Source organism: Oncorhynchus mykiss, chromosome 9 (assembly GCF_013265735.2).
Source record: "Oncorhynchus mykiss isolate Arlee chromosome 9, USDA_OmykA_1.1, whole genome shotgun sequence".
NCBI lineage: Eukaryota > Metazoa > Chordata > Actinopteri > Salmoniformes > Salmonidae > Oncorhynchus > Oncorhynchus mykiss.
The window spans coordinates 48339738-48362632 of NC_048573.1; the positions used below are offsets into that span (position 1 = coordinate 48339738).

Genomic DNA, 22895 nt, shown 5'->3' on the forward strand with positions numbered 1-22895 from the left:
ACCCCATCTGCCCCTTGTCCCTAATCAGCTTATCACTGTCTTGTCATCCTCCCTCCCTCCCACTGGTGGGTGAGTGTGTCAGGGCTTGACATACATTAGCAGAAGCCTTCTTATAGGAACTAGGGCTCAGGAAGTCTTCAGTTTACAACACAAACTCTCCCTGGCCCACCGTTTAACCCAGGCCTCATAGTCTAAAGTCAGACTCCACACACACATACACTCACCCACAGAACAGAGACATACACTCAGCAAACATGCAGTACACACTAAGACGGCAACATTTCCACGAGTGTGTGTGATTGTGAGAAAATGCAGATGTGTGTGTGTGTGTGTGTGTGTGTGTGTGTGTGTGTGTGTTTTTCCCCTTGCAGAGCACCAGAGCCCAGCGGATCTCTCAGCCAATATGGACATATGGCCTCCTCTATGCCTTCCTCACTCACTCTGCCTGAGAGCTAGCTGATCCCGTTTGTTTGTCTGTCAGTCTAATGGGAAACGACAGAGCATGGGATAACACAGGAAATATGCTTGAGTTTACTTCCTTCACGTCATAGGATCCTCTACTTTTGAAAAGCTGTTGAAGGAACATTTGAGAGGGGCCAATAAGGCATACTAAAAACACAATGGCAGTAGTCCCTGTTGTCCTTATACCCGTGTTCCTAACAACACTGGTCTTCCCAGACCAAGGGAGTCTGCTCCTTCTGTATAAGCCCTAAAACCCAGCATATTGGCATGCAGAAGGTGCACTCTCTCACCCATCCTTTCCTCCCCCACTCCTCTTCCTCTCTCTCTCCACTGAGGGCTGGACATGAATCACTGCTGACCAGAGTGACAGGTGGTTGGTGCCACTGGGCCTCATCCCAGCCTCAGGGACAATATTTATCACTTTGTTTATGGATCCATAGCACATTGCTGCCCCAATACCATCAACACTATAACCCTCCCCAAAGCTACTTAAACCTGCACCCTAAATCAGAACACATCCTTGGGTGAGGAGGTGATGTTGAAGTAACGTGCCATGGGACAGGGTTTGGCAGGCAGGGCCACTGTGGAATTCAGCAGCTGGGTAACAACCCGACTCGGCCCCCTCCCCATCTATTCCCTATCCATCCTCCTCTCTGTCAGTATGAAGGAGAAATGCTCCATTGAAGACAACTGGGTAAAGTAGGCAAATAAGCTTCCGTAAATGGAATGGAATCCCCTCTGTGGATTCTGATCTCGAACTTAAGCATGAGAATAGCTGATGCCGTATTCTGACCGTAACTTAATGCCCTAATAATTATACCACCTTTACGCTCAAGGAAACTATGAAAAAAATTATGAAAAATCAACTTTATTTTTCCGATAGAAATAACACCATTCTCCATGCACTGTCATTTACAAATTGATAAGAGCTAGGTAACTGAGTAATGCGTTTGGATAAGGGGATTGTAAAAATAAATGACAATTGTTTAGATCTATTTTACCTTCTGATCTCTGGAGACAAATGTGAAACCAGTCATATGGCAGCAAACTGAAGCATATAAACTTTCCCACAATAAAGTTTATGAAAATGCTGTGCCATTACGCATAATTTAAATTGTACGGCCTTAACTTGGAGGGATGAGCCCGCTCTTGAATGACTTAAATATACCCTGACTTCCTCTGTTTCCATCATGTTAAATATTAGCCAGTCAGTAGGCCTAATAACCACATATTTTACTGTTAGTTCCCTTCAGTTGGTACAGCCTACATAATCATTTCATTTACTTGGTTCTTCGGTAAATGCCTTCGCAGCCATGTGGTTGTTTCTGAGGATCATTAGTAATAGTTGATATTATAAAAAGACATGTAGGCTAATGAAATAATTATGGAGCAGAGCGCAGACCAAGCCATGACAGTTTGAAGCCAACGCACGGCGCAATATTTTGCTGTGTCTAAGTTCCATGGTTAGTGCAGGCAATAGGCAAGGCTACTATTGTACACTATTCTCCCCATTACATGTACACTAACCTTCCAACATTACCATGGGTTGAAGAACAATGCAGCATTTTTCAGAATGAATCAAACCATTTTTCTTTTGTGCGTAAAAGCCCTCCTAACCTGTTTATGATTCATAAATACTTTCCTAACCCTAATAAATCTACAAGATGAGAATATTTGTAAAACTACCAATTGGTGCTGAAACAACGACGAATATGTCAGTATTTCCATGGCTTTCTTTCATTGATCCCTAATATGATCCCTAACTGTTCTCTAAATATGTCCTATTGACTGTGTCGACCAAAGTCAAACTAAAAAAGGTACACGGTGTTTAAAAGGAATGGCTGAAGATAAAAATGTACTGAAAACACAGCAAGTGGGATGGTTTTCAACAGTTGAATTACATTTATTCAGCAAGGGAACCACGTCTGCAAAGGCCATGAAGCACCTGCATAAGGTAGGTCTAAACACCAACTAATGAGAAGTGCGTAGGAATGGAGAGCGCAAGAAAGGCTAAATGTTCTACGGCAGAATCGGGTCCCAACACTCTTCTGGACCTGTGCCATATCAGGAAGAAAATAGAACTGTAGCATGATGTACTAAATAAAGTTTTCCATTCTAAATAATGGATGAGAGACTATAGAAAAACATCAAATATATATTTTTTTTAACTTGTCAAAAGGGACATGGGAGTGCTGCTGTCAATTCATGCAAAACATTAGATTTGGGAACAGCTGTGGGTTTTCCTCTGGACCCGCATCACATTGAACATCTCAGAACTTAGCCTCTAAAAAACAGAGTCTATGTCCATATGCCGTCACAATGACCTTAAGACATTCAACTCGATGACAAACTCTACACCATTGAATATTTTGGTAAGCACTGAAAACAATCACTGACCAGGGAAATATATTTTTCCTAAAACTTTATTGACATGTTAAGAAAGACACCATGTTGCAAGTTGTAGCTTGACTCTTCTTTGGGCAGTCAGACACTGCTGACCTCAAAAGCACATCAACAGACCGTGGAGCTCAGTCCTAGACCTACACATCGTCTCACCACTGAGCCCTCCATCAGTCTCCGAGAGGAACAGGAAATCACATAAATAAACAGCCTCCCCTCTTTTCCCTTCACACAGAGCAGAGTGCCAGGGCTGGGGTCAATTCCATTCCAATCATTTGAAATGGAATTGACTCCAACCCTGCAGAGTGCATATTATCATTACACATACTTCAGAATTTAGTTACACACAACACTCACACTAATGTTGTGCGGGTGGCTGGTGCCTGGATTTTGTGTGCATATAATGTGTGAGTTTGTCTGTGTGTATGTTCACATAGATGCAACCAGATTGCACTTTTGTACAAAGCTTGAATGCTATGCACCAGTTGTTGAATAGTACAATTACAATAGTTTTGTAACAACTTCAAATTGCATTTTTAAAAGACATATTGGTCCATCTTCTCTGCAGGTTGCCGAGGACACGCAGAACCGAAGTCACCCCCTGTTTACTTTCAGAGAATTCCCTCTTTCCTACTCCAACCATCCTGATCCCCCTTCCATTGAGCAGTGTTCGACTTTCCTCACCTCCAATCCCAGACAGCACCCCTACCCATCCACACTACACTTACCACAAGACTCTCATCCGCACCCAGACATACTTCCTCAGTGAATAAACAGAAACACTAAACTGCACCAATGCTTGATTAGAGACCCTGCTCACCTGCAATACAGAGCTACAGACGTTACTCCGTCGTAGACCTGAAAACGTCTGTGTTTTCATTGTGTATTTGTGAGTACAGGTGATTGTGCTATGTTGAGATGACCCACAAATATATTGACTTTCACTTGCATGCTGGAATCAACATCAACGGTATTAATGAAGTCTTAGAGCGAAGGTAAAAAAATAAAAAAAGCTTTCATGTTTCACAGTATCAATGGGGTTCTAAGTCTTACTTGCTCTTCACACACACAGTCTATTCTTGCATCATCAGACTAGCTCCAACCCCAGTGCAGACACAAAAGGGCTCTGGGACCCTCTACACAGCATCCTTAGTACCTGTGTGACAGACAAACAGACAGCAGGGACCACAGCATCAGTGGTCTACACCCATCAACATCATCCTCAGCATTCAGTCATTTCTATCCCTGACATGATTGCTTTCAATGTTTGTTTGAGAAGTGTGATCGCTTGTCCTGCTCTTCTAGGGAAGCAGTCCTGACCTGCAGCCCAGATGAATTCATGTGCTCCAGAGTGCTCTCCGACTTTGAAAGATTGATGGTTCAAAAATAATGCCCCCCCCCTCCAAAAAAAAAAAACGTATATTCTAAAACACAAGGTAAGGCAACAGAATAACAATGTCCTCCTTGAAACAAAAATAAAAAACAATATATACCAAAGACCCCTCAATGGTCTGTGGGATTTATCAATATAAAAAAAAACAATGTGGAACAGGCCTGGGTATCATTCCAGAGCCTCCCTGTCCTGTCTCTTTCCTCTAAACATTGGACACAGCGTTGGAGTCCCGCGCCTGGCGGATCCCGTATAGCCACTTGATGACGCGAGCATTCCTCTCGATGACTGAGATTCCGTAGGGGACACGCTCCCCAGGTCGGGCAGGACCCTCATCCTCGTCCTCCCCCTGTTCCTGGGCCTGCTCACACTCAGAGCTGGGGGTGCTGACGCTGCGCATCTTGGACACAGACACAATGTCTGAGCTGGCCCTGGCGAAGCGCTCCACTCCCCCCATGCCCTCTACCTCCTCTGGGTGCAGCCCACAGTAGTTGAAGAAGCGCTCCAGGTCGGCTGTGGCTCGTGAGTACCGGTCGCTCAGGTCAGACTTGGAGCGGTGTAGGGAGGGGTGTTTACGAGCCGAGCCGGGCCGAGACCCCCTGGAACTGGCTGAGGACATGCGGGTGAAAGCAGGAGAGGCTGGGGGCATCATACCGGCCCCGAACACCATGGGGCTGGGAGGCAGGTAGGGTGGAGAAGAGGGGAGAGCCTGCATGGGGGTGAGGGACAGAGGTTTAGTCTGGGGCTGCTGTGGAGGAGGTGGTGGGGCCTGTGGCTGGGCTACCTGGGGCTGGGCAGTCTGTCTGGGCTTGATCGGAGGCCGGAGGTGGGTCCTCAGGGGCTTCCTCACCTCAGCCTGGGGCCTAACATCCACCCTGCGCACAGTCACTGAGTTTGGAGTGCTGTAGGGCACTGGCACCCCCACCCTGATGCCCCGTGCTGGGACAGGAGGTGGCAGGCGGCTGGGCTCGGCAGGGGAGGCCTGGCTGTTGTTGTTAAAGGGAGAGGTGGAAGAGGAGGATGTGGAGGAGGTGTTGCAGTTATTAACATGTTTAAAGTCGTTCAGGACTCGGTTGCTCCTCTCCTGGTCAGCTAAGAGTCTATTCCCCATGCTGTTCCCTCCTGATGAAGGAGAGGAGGCGGAGGGCGAGGAAGGGACGGGAGACGGGGAGCAGTGCAGGGGTCCATCACACACGTTGATGAGGTTGTTGAGGATATCCAGGTTAAGAGGGGGTCCCCTCCGCCACCCTACCCCTCCTGTGTTCTCTGAGTCAGCCGGCCGCCGCGGGACCTTGCGGGCCGGGGGGGCATTGATCCGACACTGCAGCATCATGCCCGGGGACAGCAGAGGCTTGCGGATGATGGGTGGTTTGACAGGCTCCTGCCTGGTGAGCACCACCTGCTGGCTCTTCACATACTTGGCCTTGTCCGCCTCCAGACGCTCCACCGCGCTCAGCTTACGGGCTCCAGGCTCCGCGGGCCGCCGGAAGTAGTCGGGTCCCTTGTTGAGGATGCGGAAAGGCATGGCTGAGGTGAAGGGGACCCCCACCAGGCACCCGTCCGAGGGCCGGAGGGTCTCTACAGGCATTTTGGGGTCTGAAAGAAAAGCAGAGAGAAAAGTAAAAGAGTGAGACAGTAATGGTCAACGTCCTTTTCGTGCTCACAACTGTCTCAAGCCAGAGAAAATAGGTGTTTTGCACGGCCCCTTTATCCCCCCCTCCTTCTCACCCAAGGACCAATTAACTTTTTTACCGGTTTATCTGCTACTGCTCTTACTTCTCCTTTTCTTCTTCCTTTCTTTACGTCGTCACTATCTGTCCTCTTCACTGAAAGGCTAATTGTGGAACAGGGTCACCATGGTTCACATTCCACATCAGTCGGGCTCAGTGACCCAACGGGGGCAGATCCTGGGGCTAGCTGCCGCTGGTTGGTAACTAGATCACACAGGCAGACTGACAGAGCAACTCAATCTCCTGATCCTTCTGTCCGTCCCGGAAAAGCAACAGATCTGGTAGTTCCACAGATTATCAGGGTTCCTGGAGTGAAGCTCCAGCAGGGCTCCTGGAGAGGAAAGAGAGAGAGAGGAAGACTGTCAGACTAACAGGAGAATCGCCCTGTAACGTTACTGCTCCACATTAACAAACGCACACTGGAGCACTCTTAAGCAAAAGGACAGCAGACCGGCCGGCTTTAATACGCCATCCGACTCCTCCCCTAAACACACTCACTGCCTCCGGCTGCTGAGTCCCAATGCAGCCAATCACAGGCCAGACAGGGAATCTCAGCAGGGCAGGGAGGGGTGGAGGTTGGGAGCTACGCTGCTATTGGCTTTAGTCAAAGGATTTTGACCAATTGCACCCCTCCCCCCACTGACAACAAAACAAACTGAATTTTCATTCAAATTAAATTATTTGAAAGGGAGAAGAAAAAAGGGGGAGAGGTGGGTAAAAAAGCTGCAATATTTTACATCAAACAGGGTCTTATTAAAACATTTCAACATCCTCAACTGCTCCACTTGTTCTGCTCTTTGTTCAACACTATAGCCATACAGTGAGAGAAAGTATGTGAAGAAATATAAGAGCAAAACTGTAAAGACATCAGCCGATCATGTTTCATATCCTCTCAATCTCAGGAGCATCACATCTTCCTGGTAAAGATTGGACTTTAAGTACTCTTAATACATGTGGAGAAAGAAGAGAATTGCTCCCTTGCTGTTCCCATGTCTATGCTCACAGCCGATGACAGCTGCTCTCGTCCACCAATTCTGTCTCCTCCTTTCTTGATCCCCAGTTTCAGAGGAATTGAAAAGCAATTCCGAATGTAATTTTTTTTCATTACAGTTACACCATCAAAGCCCCGGATTACATCACACTGAGCGTTACTGCTGGCTGGGCTCATCTCTTTCCCCTTATCACCACCATGATCATATTCCGCTGTACATTTTTTTATTAATCTTTTAATAGCCTTGCTGTCTCCCAGAGCTCATGTCCCCCCTCTCCAGCAGCATCAGAGAGAGAAAGCAGGACCGACAGGCATCAGCCCGTACTACTAACAACGCACACGCCTCCTTTCATCCTCTGCATGTGACAAACCAAAAGGAGAAATCTCCACCGAAATAGAGCATAGAATTCTAGTAGGAAATGCCTTGATATGCCACATCCTGCTATGAAATAATGTAAAATGTAGTATGACCCTGAGTCTACCAGTCAGCTACCAAAACTTAGGGGAATGGATAGATATGAACATAGGAATGGAATGGTTAGTGTACCGTACAGTGTGCAAACACTCAAAGGGTCTGTATAACAGGTGAGCCATAGGGAGCATGGAGAGAACAGAGAAATAACAGGAAGGACGTGACTGTAATCATGACAGTGGCACATAAAACAAGGTTGCATTGCCTTGTGCAGTTCAATCTCTTCTCACACACCTGTCTCGAAGAGGCAGGTCTTTTAATAGCTGGCACAGTTGCTCAGGCAGAGGGGTGAGGTGGCTGGCAGGCTCTCTGGTGTCTGTGCTAGACCCCGACCCAGTCATCATTCACATCCACACAGTTACTGTACAGCGCTTCAAACATGCAGGCGAGGCTGCAACCCTACAGGGCCACTGACATACACATGAGGGCAGGACACTGTCAAACACTCCAACACAGCAGCTGGTGGTCAAAGGCTAGACCAATCTCAGACAGACAGTACCCTTTCCAGAACCCACATTTTCATTCAGACAAGAGACTCAGTAACCCCCCTGACCTAAATCAACTGCCCAATTAACTACCACAAGCCTGCTAGTGTCTGGTTACCATTATTGTATGGTTACACATGCTGGATGTAATCACACAAACAAATTACTGTTCTGGTAATTATCATAAACCTCTCCTGTTCCTGGTGATAAGAGAGGGTAATAATTTTCTTCCTGGACGGTGCCACTGCCTACCGCCCATATAAAACCCACCCTAACAGATGGCATAATCCTGAAATCCACTCTCCATCCCCTCGCTTTGTTATCTGTGCCCACAGCCAGTGATACGGCTATGAATCCCAAATGCTGTGTATTAACAAGGAAGGCGTGTAAACACAACCTACCCATCTCTTCCTGAAGCACCAGCCATTGTCATTCAGAGGTAGATCCACAGTTGTTGCCGCATTTACAAATGAAGATTTACCCCAGTGTTTTACCCAAAAGGCTCAGACTTTTGTTTTCGTCACAGGCCAGCACCCGTGTCTCACTGGGTCATGGGTCCAGCGGAGCTGCACTAACTTGGAGCCCAGGCAAGGCCCATGGTACTTCGAAGCTGGCATCTACGTAACAATATGGCTAGATAAACTTTTAAAAAACGCCACAAAGGTTGTTGATTCTGGCCGCCACAAGTCTTTAGTGTCACACGCCTGATGGAAACACAATAACACTGGCGCTAACATTAACATAAAACACTGGCGACACCCTGGTGCGAGGGTAAAGGCGTTCCACATGCTTCCCAGAATCAGAATGAGATCTCCTTGGCAAAAAAGCCAATTAATGACAGACTTCTTGACTTTTCTTAGATTAATTGTGACTATTGAGGAATTGTCCTGGCTACAGCGTCTCAAAATGGACAAACAGTACTATTGCCGCTTTTTTCTCATTTTTTCAAGCGACGGTCTTTTAAGGGAGCATGTGAGCCCATCGTTCGGGTAGCCAGCCGAACTAAAGCAGTCTCATTGGAAAGGCACCAACACAGTGCAGGTCCATAACCTAACAATGCATTTTGGGTGTGGTTGTGTAAACGTCAATGTCATACTGGTTTTGGTTTTTGTATTGTTGTTTATCACTTGTTTTCTTTGGTGCAAATAAATTCAACTTTAACTAGTTCCTGCCCCAGGCTGAGGTGTGAACTGATCTAATAACTAGAGGCCCTCAGCAACCTGGCAACTGTACAGGGGGGGGGGGGGGGGGGGGGGGGTTCGGGGGAAAGAACGGGCCAGGAATACCTCCTGTCAGAAATAAAAACACCTCCAATTGCATGACATGCTGCCTGCCTGGCTGAACATTCAACTACATCACTCACTGTGGTTGGAATGACCACAAATGGAGAATGGAAATAGCTGTGCTCTCCCTAACCAGGCTCACAGCAATAGTCTACCTCTTTCGTTGAGTGTACCGTTTTTCATCCAGCTGATGATTAGTGGAGAATGCTATGCCTTATGAGAAAAGCACATGAAGCCACAGGTGCTCCATCTATCTGTGGTCAGCACCAACCCAGTGGCCTCTTGCTGAAAGGAAAAAGCAGCCCACAGAGTACATGGCAAGAGAGCCATGAGGGGTAATTACAAGGGAATTATGTGACTGGAAGCAATTTGCTTCTCCCATAATATCTATCATGTGACAGAGACGGAGACAGAGAGCAGGGGGTTTTAAGAGACAGTGAGGAAGAGGTCAGGACTGAACAGAGGAATTCCTGAAGAATACAGCCTTACAATTCATATGCTTCAGGATAAAGAGGGCTTCCGTCAGGCAGTGGTGCTATTGTAAAGGGTTAAAGTGGAAGACAGTAGCCTTGGAAAGCAGTTTCAAGTCAGGAGCCAAGCGGGCCTGCCAATCAGGAGTCAGTTGGTTTCCCTAGTAGCCCTGGCCTGCTGGACATTGACCTCAGAGTGAAGGACAACAACAGGGGTGCCACCTTCTACAGAAGAGTCACGACAGAAAGAGGGGGAAGCGAAGCTGCCATTGGCCGTGGTTTCTCAGGTAGGCTACATCACACATATAGAAGGAAGCAGTGACTCATTTCACAACAGGAAACGTGACCGAGATGGATATACAAACAAACACAGTGAGATGGTGTGACTGACTGTTTGTCCTGCTGGACTGAGAGGCTAGAGGACCCTGCAGAGCTGTGAACTCACCTCACTTTGCGGAGCTATGTATGCATTGGCCTTCTCCACTAATCTAACAGGCCAACTACAGAGCAAGGAAATGTATAAAATGTCAGACTTGATAACCTCACTCACAGCAAAAAGTAAAACCTGTAAAAAGACCAAAACCAAGATAGCTCTACTAAAAACAACCATTGGCAACCCAATGGATAGCACAGAGACTGTCACCACTAACCCCACCACCCACTGTGCTCCAGATTTATGGTCACCCAACAGTTCAGAGGTTATCAACCACTGTCTCCAGGGGGTGATTTAAGAGGTTTTACTGGAGTAAAGAAGATAAGTTTTCCCAGGAGAGGACTGCTGCTGCAACTCCACAGTATCAGCAAATCTCATGGGATCTAAAACCGGTAACCTTATGGCATAGGGTCAATGTATATATCCTCCACACACATGTTGAACTGCATTAAAAAGTTAGGCTAATGCAGATTGGGCTGAGAGATGGATGGCGAGAAACCACATACTAGAGAGTGTCCGTTAGGGTACAAGTACAGATGTTCTCTGTGCCTGCCAACACCCCCGCCCTAACAATCACACGCCCAGCAGGACAAAGTCAACAGAGAGTCAGATTAGAGCTAGTCATTGGAGCATAACTCCCCCTCTAAACCATCACTGTCTGTCTATGGCTTCAGGATACAAAATCCCATTCACAATTACATACACTGGAGATCCCAACTGACCGTCTACTCTACTGCCCCCCACCCCCCTCACACAGAAAGATGTCGCACGCAAACATGCACACACACAAAATACATCCTTCACACTTTCCCACTGACCCATCTCTCGCTAAACTGAGCAGTGTATAACCGTGTGTGGCCTAGGCTAAATGAAGAGGTAATGAAACAACAGCAGGTGGTACAGCGCTCCCTAGGGGAGCTAAGCTCTGTAGCGCAAACATACGGACAAAGACATCTGTAATTTGTCCACATTAGCCCACTAGGAAAAAAGAGAAAGGGGTTCAAAGAGAGTTCTGAAAGTAGGGCCTACCAGGAAAAACACTCATTAGTCATGTTGACAGAGGATTAGACAGTGTTCCATATAGCCCATATCACCCTAACAAATCAAAGTGTTCCAACTCAATCTCAATTGTCATCTCTCTATTATAAAATGTTCACAAGCATTCGTGTTTCTCTGAAAACCCTAGGGCTCAGTGTTCAGTCCCCTGCTGAGCAACCTTACGACCCTTGCGTCCCTCCTCATCATGACTAATCTTAATGTTAGATAACACAGTATAGAAAAGACAATTACACAGCCCTGGCCTTTACTGTGGTAGCTCAGCCTAAGGGGAAAGAGATAGGGAGTACAAATCCCCCCTCAGCAATGAATGTATTCCAAAATGCAGGCGCGGGCGCAATCACATAGACATGTCCCTAGCCAGCCAGCCAGTAATCACAGAGACGTGATGCTGGGGAAGAGAGTGGCCGGGCTGAGTCGTCGGCGGTGCCTCAGTGTTGGCTTTGCCAGAGAACCCCACAGACACGCTTCGCAGTCATCATCCAATGATTAACCCCTGGAATCCCAGGTTGTTTTGCCATATGCAGGCAGAAAGCCCAAAGTGCCCCTGAGAGAGTGGGGATGTTCTGTTTGTTTTAGCTGAGGGCCAGAGGAGATACGGCCACTATACACTAGCCTATACACACACAGGCTGACGGCAGAGACAAAACATTCCCCAGCCAACATGCGATTCTGACTTAAAGCTACATTACCCCAACTGCCCTACATGATTATCGTCACCATGGTTTTCAACATGCTCATTCTCAAATGCATTGTTGGCAAGAATGTGTTTACTCTTAAATTCTTCCACTGCCATACATACTTTCCCCCAATTAGGGAAAGAGATGATTGTCTTGAAGCAGAGCTGCCAACTTTTATAATCAAGGCCAGTATTTAGGTTAGGAAAATTCAAACAACCATGAGACCACAGGAGCCAGAGAGGATGGACAGCGGCTGTGTCTGATGGATAGAAGTCTCCATACGATAGGTTTTCACTACAGTCAGAAGTTTACATTCACTTTAGCCAAATACATTTAAACTCAGTTTCACAATTCCTGACAATTAATACTAGTAAAAATTCCCTGGCTTAGGTCAGTTAGGATCACCACTTCATTTTAAGAATGTGAAATGTCAGAATAAAAGTGGAGGGAGACTAAATTTCTGCTTATATTTCTTTCATCACATCCCCAGTGGGTCAGAAATGTACATACACTCAATTAGCATTTGGTAGCATTGCCTGTAAATTGTTTAACTTGGGTCGAACATTTTGGGTAGCCTTACACAAGCTTCCCACAATAAATTGGGTGAATTTTGGCTCATTCCTCCTGACAGAGCTGGTGTAACTGAGTCAGGTTAGTAGGCCTCCTAGCTTGCACACACTTTTTCAGTTCTGCCCACAAATGTACTATGGGATTGAGGTCAGGGGTTTGTGATGACCACTCCAATACCTTGACTTTGTTGTCCTTAAGCCATTTTGCCACAACTTTGGAAGTATGCTTGGGGGTTATTGTCCATTTCGAAGACCCATTTGCAACCAAGCTTTAACTTCCAAACTGATGTCTTGAGATGTTGCTTCAATATATCTACGTAATTTTCCTTCTCATGATGACATTTATTTTGAAGTGCACCAGGCCCTCCTGCAGCAAAGCACCACCACAACATGATGCTGCCACCTCCGTGCTTCACGGTTGGGATGGTGTTCTTCGGCTTGCAAGCGTCCCCCTTTTTCCTCCAAATATAACGATGGTCATTATGGCCAAACAGTTATATTTTTGTTTCATCAGACCAGAGGAGATTTCTCCAAAAAGTATGATCTTTGTCCCCATGTGCAGTTACAAACCGTAGTCTGGCTTTTTTAATTGCGGTTTTGGAGCAGTGGCTTCTTCCTTGCCGAGCGGCCTTTCAAGTTCTGTCGATATAGGACTTGTTTTACTGTGGATATAGATAATTTTCTATCTGTTTCCTCCGGCATCTTCACAAGATCCTTTGCTGTTGTTCTGGGATTGATTTGCACTTTTCACACCAAAGTACGTTCATCTCTAGGAGACAGAACGCGTCTCCTTGCTGAGCGGAATGACAGCTGCGTGGTCCCATGGTGTTTATACTTGCGTACTATTGTTTGTACAGATGAACGTGGTACCTTCAGGCGTATGGAAATTGCTCCCAAGGATGAACCAGACTTGTGGAGGTCTAGAATTTTTTTCCTGAAGTCTTGGCTGATTTCTTTTGATTTTCCCATGATGTCAAGCAAAGAGCCACTGAGTTTGAAGGTAGGCCTCAAAATACATCCACAGGTACACCTCCAATTGACTCAAATTATGTCAATCAGCCTAACATAATTTTCTGGAATTTCCCAAGCTGTTTAAAGGCACAGTCAACATGTTACCTTCTGACCCACTGGAATTGTGATACAGTGAATTATAAGTGAAATAATCTGTCTGTAAACAATTGTTGGAAAAATTACTTGTGTCATGCACGAAGTAGATGTCCTAACCGACTTGCCAAAACTATAGTTCGTTAACAAGAAATTTGTGGAGTGGTTGAAAAACTAGTTTTAATGACTCCAACCTAAGTGTATGTCAACTTCCGACTTCAACTGTATACTGCAAAATTACAAATTACATGCATCTAGTTACAAATGGAATGTGCTTCGGGTTAATATGAATATCATTTACATTCTGGAGTACAAAAGTTACTTCCCATGAGTCAAAGTTTGGTTACCTAAAATAACAGAACACCCAAGCCCCCTGGTGTAGAATCAAACAAACACAAACCACTTCTAAACACTCCGGCTGTTTGGTCAGCTCGTCCAGATAGTCCTACTTACTTGTGTGTCCACGAGTGGAATCCTCAGCGGAGTCTCAAAGATCTGGACAAGAACACTGGAGAATCAAGCCCTCTAGAATGAAAGCTGACTATGAGAATGTAGAGCATGCATCTGGGTCCTGAGTGAGTGTGTGTATGCGGAGTTCTGCTTGAACACAAACCTGTAGAGGCTGGTTCACTCCCTCACTGAAATACTCCTCCTCCTGCGCTCACTCCACCCTTTGCCTTGAATCAGGAACAGCCACTCTGGAGGCAGGAAGCAGCCAGGCAGGGCCTCTTCCTCAGTCACGTGAGATCCCTTACACTTTCTTCCCATTTAAAGGGTTAGCCGAGACACATTTTCCTTTACCTGTTACAGATGAGCAAAGGAATGGTCCCAGTGAAGGATTCCAGTAAACTGCGAAGCAAAATTTAAAGCATCATTTTTAACCATCATAAAATAATTTGTCCCTAACAAACCCATGAACAAATAATCTCTTAACCATTCTATGGACTTTCACTTTCCCCAGAGGTTATTCCAGCTGAAAAACACCTCTGGTCTGTTAGACAACGTGATATACCTCAGAGAAAGCTGGGTGAAAGACAAGAAAATCACATGCCGGTGTGGCTGAGGATATAGCTTGTCAGTAAGCCTGGTTGGCCTGTGTTACAGCAGCAGTCCTACTGGAAATACATGGAAAGGACTAGGCTGTGTTACCCAGCCCTGTGTGAGACTATATCCAAGTCCGTTCATATCAGCAGCTTGATGGCTTCCTGTAAGCAAGGCCCAGACTTTACAGTACTTCTCTTCTACGGTCCAAAACATGCACGTCTTGCTTATTTATGGCCAACCGATGTGTAGGGTGGGGTGCTATGGACAGGGCTCTGTGGGTAGAATTATGAAACTACCCTCTCATTTTCCTGACACAGCACAGTGAGAATCGCACTGGCCTTCCACTCAAAATCACGCTAGCTAGCTGTGTGTGTATGGTAAAGAACATCAACACTAAAATAGTGTAATATTTATGTCATGATTTAAAAACGTCCAGTTAATAACATTTTATCCCAGCAAATAATGTCCTCTCTCTCAGGGTCTCATAAAAAAAATAAAAAGAGCACAGCGAGACCAGTCCGATCAGAGAAATCTGTCTTGCCTCTCCCCGAGTATGTCATCTGCAGAACTCCAGCGACGATCGGTGTGGGATCCCTATGATCCCACACCGCCTAAAGCTGAACCCCCTGCAGACAGACCGTCAAGTTACCGTCTCTCCTCCTCCATCCTCTGCTGCGTTGAAACCGACACCACTCTGCCAGGGGAACAAGCTCAGCAGAGGAACTACTGAACATCAATAACAACTTCCAAAGTGTACCCAGTGGCTATGGTAATGTATCGCCATGGGAACCCAAGTGTAGTTGAGCGTACCCGACAACTGCTCCTGTTCCACCTGCGCTAGCCGCAAGGTAGGTGTCAGAGGATTTAACGGAGTGTATGATTGGTATTCTCCCGCTATAACAGCTACTGTATGGCTGACTGCTACATCAGATTCTCCATAACAATCCATGTTCTGCATTTTTTTTTTTAGTTGAGAGTGAAAAGGCATATGGGGGGTGCAGGTTCACTATTACAGCAGCATCAGCCCAGCTCCCACAACAGATAAGCCTGGCCTCAGGGCTCAGACACACACACACACACATTCCACAGGACAGACTGTAAGCCAGTCTGACGCGCTCACATTACTGTTCCATATTACACATCAGCATGCCCAAGCAGGCCCTAGCTCTAACTGTTGTGGAACACACACACACACACACACACACAACAGCTGTGGCAGTCATTGAATATTGGATTATGGTAGTTGACCAGCAAAATGGCTGTGGTCACCATATATATACACACACACACACACACAAAATGGCCCGGAGGCCGGACATCCCGCAACCTTGTTTAAATGGACAAAAAAAGTGCTTCTCTTTCAAAAACAAGGACATTTCTAAGTGACCCCAAACTTTTGAATGGTAGTGTGCACACACTCACTACATTCAGAAAGTATTCCAATCCCTTGACTTCTTCCACATTGTTACATTACAGCTTAATTCTAAAACGGATTAAATACTTCTTTCCCCTCAATCTAAACACAATACCCCATAACGATGAAGGGAAAAAAACAGGTTTGTAATAATTTTTTGGCAAATTTATTACAAATAAATAAAAGGAGAAATAATAAAAAGACCCTTTGCTATGAGACTCGAAATTGAGCTCAGGTGCATCCAGTTTCCATTGATCATCCTTGAGATGTTTCTACAACTTGGTTGGAGTCCCCCTGTGGTACATTCAATGAATTGGACATCATTTGGAAAGGCACCCACCTGTCTATATAAGGTCCCACAGTTGACAGTGCATGTCAGAGCAAAACCAAGCCATGAGGACGAAGGAATTGTCCGTAGACAGGATTGTCAAGGCAACAGATCTGGGGAAGGGTACAAAACAATTCTGCAGAATTGAAGGTCCCCAAGAACACAGTGGCCTTAAATGGGATTAGCTTGGAAGTACCAAGACCCTTCCTAGAGCTGGCCGCCCGGCCAAACTCTGTCGGGTGAGAAGGGCCTTAAGTCAGGGATGTGACCAAGAACCCGATGGTCACTCTGACAGAGCTCAAGAGTTCCTAGGTGGAGATGGGAGAACCTTCCAGAAGGACAAACTTCTCTGCAGCACTCCACCAAGCAGGCCTTTATGTTATAGTGGCCAGAGGGAAGCCACTCCTCAGTAAAAAGGCACATGACAGGCCGCTTGAGAGTTTGCCAAAAGGCACCTAAAGGACTCTCAGACCATGAGAAACAAGATTCTCTGGTCTGATGAAACCAAGATTGAACTCTTTGGCCTGATTGCCAAGCGTCAAGTCTGGAGGAAACCTAGCACCATCCCTACGGTGAAGTTCTTGGTAGCAACATCATGCTGTGGGGATGTTTTTCAGCGGAAGGGACTAGGAGACAATTCAGGAGAGGGTAAGATGAATGGAGCAAAGCACAAAGAGTTGGGCGAAGGTTCCCCTTCCAACAGGACAATTACCCTAAGCACACAGCCAAGACAACGCAGGAGTGGCTTCCGGACAAGTCTCTGAATTTCCTTGAGTGGCCCAGCCAGAGCCCGTACTTGAGACATCTCTGGAGAGACCTGAAAATAGCTGTGCAGTGACGCTCCCCATCCAACCTGACAGAGCCGGAGATGATCTGCAGAGAACAAATGGGAGAAACTGCCCAAATACAGATGGGTATGACGCTACAAGCTTGGCACAAGAAGATTCAAGGCTGTAATCGCTGCCAAAGGTGCTTCAACAAAGTACTGAGTAAAGGGTCTGAATACTTATGTAACATTTACATTTTTGTGATAAAAACCCATTTTTGTTTTGTCATTATGGGGTGTGTAGATTGATGTGGGGGGGGAAAAACAATGTAATACATTTTAGAATAAGAAAGCAACAAAATGTGGAAAAAGTGAGGGTCTGATTACTTTCCGAATGCACTGTATATACAGTACCAATCAAACGTTGACACCTCATTCAAAGGTTTTTCTTCATTCTTACTATGTTCTACATTGTAGAAAAGTGAAGACATCACAACTATGAACACATGGAATCATGTAGCAACCAAAATAAGCGTTAAACAATTACATTTTAGATTCTTCAAAGTAGCCACCCTTTGCCTTGATGACAGCTTTGCACTATTGGCATTCTCTCAACCAGCTTCACCTGGAATGCTTTTCCAACAGTCTTGAATGAGTTCCCACATATGCAGAGCACTTTTCGGCTGCTTTTCCTTCACACTGCGGTCCAAATCATCCCAAACCATCTCAATTGGGTTGAGGTCAGGTGATTGTGGAGGCCATGTCATCTGATGCAGCACTCCTTGGTCAATTAGCCCTTACACAGCCTGGGAGGTGTGTTGGGTCATTGTCCTGTTGAAAAACAAATGATAGGCCCACTAACCGCAAACGAGACGTGATGGCGTATCGCTGGAGAATGCTGTGGTAGCCATTGTTGGTCAATTTCTTCAACACATGATCAGGTCTATCTAATTATCAAACATACATATATGTAGTAGACGGGAAACATACTCTTTGTTTAAGTATTACAATTCTCCTTTAGTAATACAATTGTAGGCAGAAGTTGATACAGAGTACAGTATATGGTTATATAGGTTCTGAAAAGTGTCTAAGACATCCTGTAACTTATATAACCTCTCCAGTTCCCCTTTGCGTGACTTTCCCTGGCAACATTTTAATAAATATAACCTCCCCCTGACAGCAGCAACCATCTTGTCAGCAATTAAAAGCTCAGAAGTGGATTTGACTGAAACTTGACCTTTCATGACAAGTATAAGGTACAAGATGAACGAGTCTAAGCATCTTCTGAAAGGGGGCTGTTCTCATCAGGTCTGCAGCAGCCTTGTGTTCTCAGAAAACCAGTCGTATTCTCAGAACCTCAGCCACGGTGGGGCCCAGACGGTTTCCGCCTTCTGATAGTGTGTGAAGGGCACAACACTCAAAACAGGTGTTCTCACACACACACACACGTCTCCTGAGAGGAGACCATACAGTTTATCATGAAACAACTTATTAACCCTTTTTAAAAAAGGTATGAGGCCTTGGTTTAACCCCTTCACCATGCTAGTTAAGTGTGCCTTGAACTCTAAATTAATCACTGATAATGTCACCAGCAAAGCACCCCCACACCTCATCCTCCATGCTTCATGGTGGGAATCACTTATTCGGAGATCATCCAGTCACAAAGACACGGCGGTTGGAAACTAAAGTCTCAAATTTGGACTCATCAGACCAAAAGGACAGATTTCCTCCGGTCTAATGTCCATTGGTTGTGTTTCTTGGACCAAGCAAGTCTCATCTTATTGGTGTCCTTTAGTAGTGGTTTCTTTGCAGCAATTCAACCTTGAAGGCCTGATTGACACAGTCTACTCTGAACAGTTGATGTTGAGATGTGTCTGTTACTTGAACTCTGTGAAGCATTTATTTGGGCTGCAATTTCTGAGGCTGGTAAGTCTAATGAACTTATCCTCTGCAGCAGAGGTAACTTTCTCTCTTGTGGCGGTCCTCGTGAGAGCCAGTTTCATCATAGCACTTGATGGGTTTTTTTTGCGACTGCCTTTTCAAAGTCTTTCACATTTTCCAGATTGACTGACCTTCATGCCTTGAAGTAATGGACTGTTTTTCTTTGCTTATTTGAGCTGTTCTTGCCATAATATGAACTTTGTCTTTTACCAAATAGGGCTATCTTCTGTATACCAACCCTACCTTGTCATAACACAATTGGCTCAAATGCTTTAAAGAAGGAAAGAAATTCCACAAATTAACAAGGCACACCTGTTAATTGAAAAAAAAAAAACTGAAAAAAATTGTCATAACGGGAAATGTAAGTATTTACACCGAATAAAAACTGTCCCATGTTTCATGAGCGGAAATAAAAATGTTATAAATATCGCAGAAATGTTCCATACTCAAGAAAATATTATTTCTCTCAAATTGTGTACACTAATTTTACATCCCTGTTAGTGAGCATACCAAGATAATCCAAACGACAGGTGTGGCATATCAAAAAGTTGATTATACAGCATAATTATCACACAGGGGCATCTTGTGCTGGGGATGATAATGCACGGCCCCATGTCGCAAGGATCTGTACACAATTCCTGGAAGCTGAAAATATCCCAGTTCTTCCATGGCCTGCATACTCTACTCATCAGACATGTCACCCATTGAGCATGTTTGGGACACTCTGGATCGACGTGTACGACAGCGTGTTCCAGTTTCCACCAATATACAGCAACTTCGCACAGCCAATGAAGAGAATTGGGACAACATTCCACAGACCACAATCAACAGCCTGATCAACTCTATGTGAAGGAGATGTGTTGCGCTGCATGAGGCAAATTGTGGTCACACCAGATACTGACTAGATATCTGATCCACGCTCCTACCTTTTTTTAAAGGTATCTGTGACCAACAGATGCATATCTGTATTCCCAGTCATGTGAAATCCATAGATTAGGGCCAAATGAATCTATTTATATTGACTGATGTCCTTAGATTTTACTGAGTTACAGTTCATATATGAAATTGTTGCATGTTGCGTTTATATTTTTGTTCAGTATACCTGTGACTTGGCAGAAAAAAAGTGCATTCTTGCATTCCCCACAAAATAATCTTCAATCCATAACAGATTTTTATGCCTAGACTAATCGTTCAGTAGATAGTTGAGGGTGTTTTGTTATCACTGTTGCCATCTTATTCGCCCTTCAGAGTCAAAACTTTAGCCATCTTTTCGGCATGCCATAACTATTATACCTTCTGTTTGGCTTACCTTTGATACAAGAAAAGAGAGATGCAAAAAGAATCTCAAACTCCAAACAGAGTAGGGCGGTAGACAGACAATCTCCTCGGTCCTCAGCTCAGTGTCAAGGGCAGAGTCACCGACCCCATTCCAAAGTGTTCATAATTTAGGAGGGTGAGGGGCCATGCCTCTCTCCAAGCTGTAGCTAGGGAACCTATACTATACTCTCAGCCTGCCTGAGAATGTTGTATAGGAATCACTCAAACTGTATTGAATAGTGCAGCGTTGAAGTGTGGTGGGATGTTTTACGGGTGGCTTTTAAAACATGGTGTGTTTTAATCTGACAGTTTAGTAGTTAAAATGAAGTTGCATAATGCTGTGGTGAGTTGACTGGTGGATTACTTGGCTGCCAGCGCACTCTCATCACATGGTAGATGACGGAGTCAGCAGCCCTGACAACAACCAGACTCAGGCCAGCCTAACACAGTCAGCCACGGAGTGATATGCCTAACATCTTCACATAACTATTACCCCACCAGCAATGTAGGGGATTTCCTATTCAAGCCCACAAAATTACAAATCACCCACACTTTTTCTAATAGCCTACTCTGTCCCATTCATGCTATGTCAAGTGGGTCAGAGCACAGAGTTTGAAATCAGGTCTTTTTTAAATTAAGTCTGAGCTCATAGGCCAGAAGGTCAAAACGAGCAGGGTAATAACTGCACTAACCCAGATTGTTAGTCACATTTTGATATTGTGAAATCTGGTTGTTACCCCAAAGACATTTTACTCTGTGTGTGTAGTTACTCAAGGCCCTAACAGTGTGTGTGCGACAGTTATTGTAATAATACTGACATCTGCTACAGGCTTTAATCGGACAGGATTTAGGACAGACAGACCAGAAATGTGTGTGAAAACGATACTACTGCAGCTCCTAAAATGTATTATTTTTTCATGCCAAAAATGAAAACAAGGAAGCACACCAAACTCTTGGTTCCTTTAAAAAGCTACTGTGTGTAAAATGTTGTTCTATAATTTGAAAAATAAAGGCAACATGACTCTGGATGACAACATAATGAGTCATGTTTGTTTACACCATTAAAGCTATATTCCTAAAAAAGTTAAATCTGTTTCGCCCGCCCCCCTTGCCACGATATTAACAAGTACTGTGATGCTGGTATCGTCCCAGACCGACTAAAGAAAGAACACATATTTACTGCTGTTAAAACAACTGAGCGTGCAAATCCGATTTTGAAAGACTCTACCATAAATTAATTCTAAATAACAGCCATATAAATACACTGTTGCAACTTGTCTGTGTGTAGGCTACATTATGGCTTAATAAAGCTTTTCTATGGTTCATTGCTAAAGCTCGAAATCACTCTGGCACTTCCCGAAGAGTTAAAACATCAAAGGATCCCGAGAACGTTAACACAACACGTGTTGGTATCCAGTCTCACAACTATTGAGGACGTAGCCAGCAGGCTCCCTTTTAGGGAGGAGAACTTCAGCCCTTGCCTTGCACAGAAACCAGCGTGCAAATACACCAACGGGGACATTGAGAAGTAACGTTAGGCCTAGCCTAGTCCGCTTCCTTCCCGAAACCACCCCATTCATTTGACACCCACCTAATGTCCTGCATGGAGGGAACACCCAACACACCTATCTCAACAGTTTGAGGATAACAACTCACATAGAACACGCAACATAAAGTAATGTGTTAAATTAACGTACCTACAGGGTCCACTACTAATGCCAGACACACAAGTCACCTTTCCAGTCAACACAAGTTAGCCAGTTGGCTGACACAAAATTATTTTACGCCTTTCTCTAGTCCATTTGCTTGGAAAAAGGTGTGCAATCACAACATGATAATGAAACAATGTAAATAATATGGTTCTAAAACCCAATTTACTAGATAGACCCACTCTCATGCCCACAGTCTGTCATTCATTCTGGTTGTAGAAAGCTGAATTGGAATGCAATGAAATACTGTGTAGATAACTTACTCACTGTGTGTCTCCGAGTGCGTTATGACTAATCGTTTTCGATGCTTTATCAGACTCATATGATAACGCTGTAGGTAAGTATCCATCGTCGGGGTGGTTGTAGATCAAGTGCATAAGTATGGGAATTCAATATTGGCGCGGAAGATACCAACTCAAGCCCATTTAGTGGCAATATAAAAAAAGTCAGGTGTAATTTGTCTTCAATAATCAAAACCCTACAAATATCACACATATGTTTTTAAGAACAAATCCGATGGCATTGCTTTAGATTAGGACTAAATGTTGTAAATACGCTCAAGGCATGGGATCTTGTTCACCCCTCATTATGTCCCAATTTGGTATGCCCACAATCCGCCATTGGTCAGTTCCCAGTTTGGAAGATGCATTGTCGACTGCTTGGAGACCGCTCTGCGCAATAAAATTGAGTATTATTAAGTTTATTGGTTGCATACAGATTTGTGTTATCGCAGGTGCAGCCAAATGCTTGTGTTTCTAGCTTCAACAGTGCAGTAACACCTATAGCAATAATATAATTAAAATAAACAATACACAAATCCATAAATGGTTTTAAGGAAGAAAGAAATGAAG

At 44.9% G+C, this 22895-nt stretch overlaps 1 protein-coding gene across 7 annotated transcripts; it reads right to left on the reverse strand.

Annotated features, from left to right (window-relative positions):
• Window positions 1-2867: 2867 nt before the first annotated feature.
• LOC110532255 (protein FAM110B) lies at window positions 2868-22458 on the reverse strand. Of its 7 annotated transcripts, none has more exons than XM_021615987.2 (4): window positions 22312-22454; window positions 14139-14326; window positions 6005-6313; window positions 2868-5848 (listed from the first exon to the last, which is right to left on the reverse strand). In XM_021615987.2, exon 4 carries the CDS (start codon window positions 5838-5840, stop codon window positions 4458-4460), a length of 1383 nt encoding a protein of 460 aa, XP_021471662.2. In that variant the 5' UTR covers window positions 5841-5848; window positions 6005-6313; window positions 14139-14326; window positions 22312-22454; the 3' UTR covers window positions 2868-4457. The 7 variants fall into 7 exon arrangements, with proteins under 7 accessions (XP_021471662.2, XP_021471660.2, XP_021471661.2 ...); XM_021615985.2 differs by having other exon boundaries at window positions 22308-22449; XM_021615986.2 differs by having other exon boundaries at window positions 14139-14374; window positions 22308-22439.
• Between the last annotated feature and the right edge of the window lie 437 nt (window positions 22459-22895).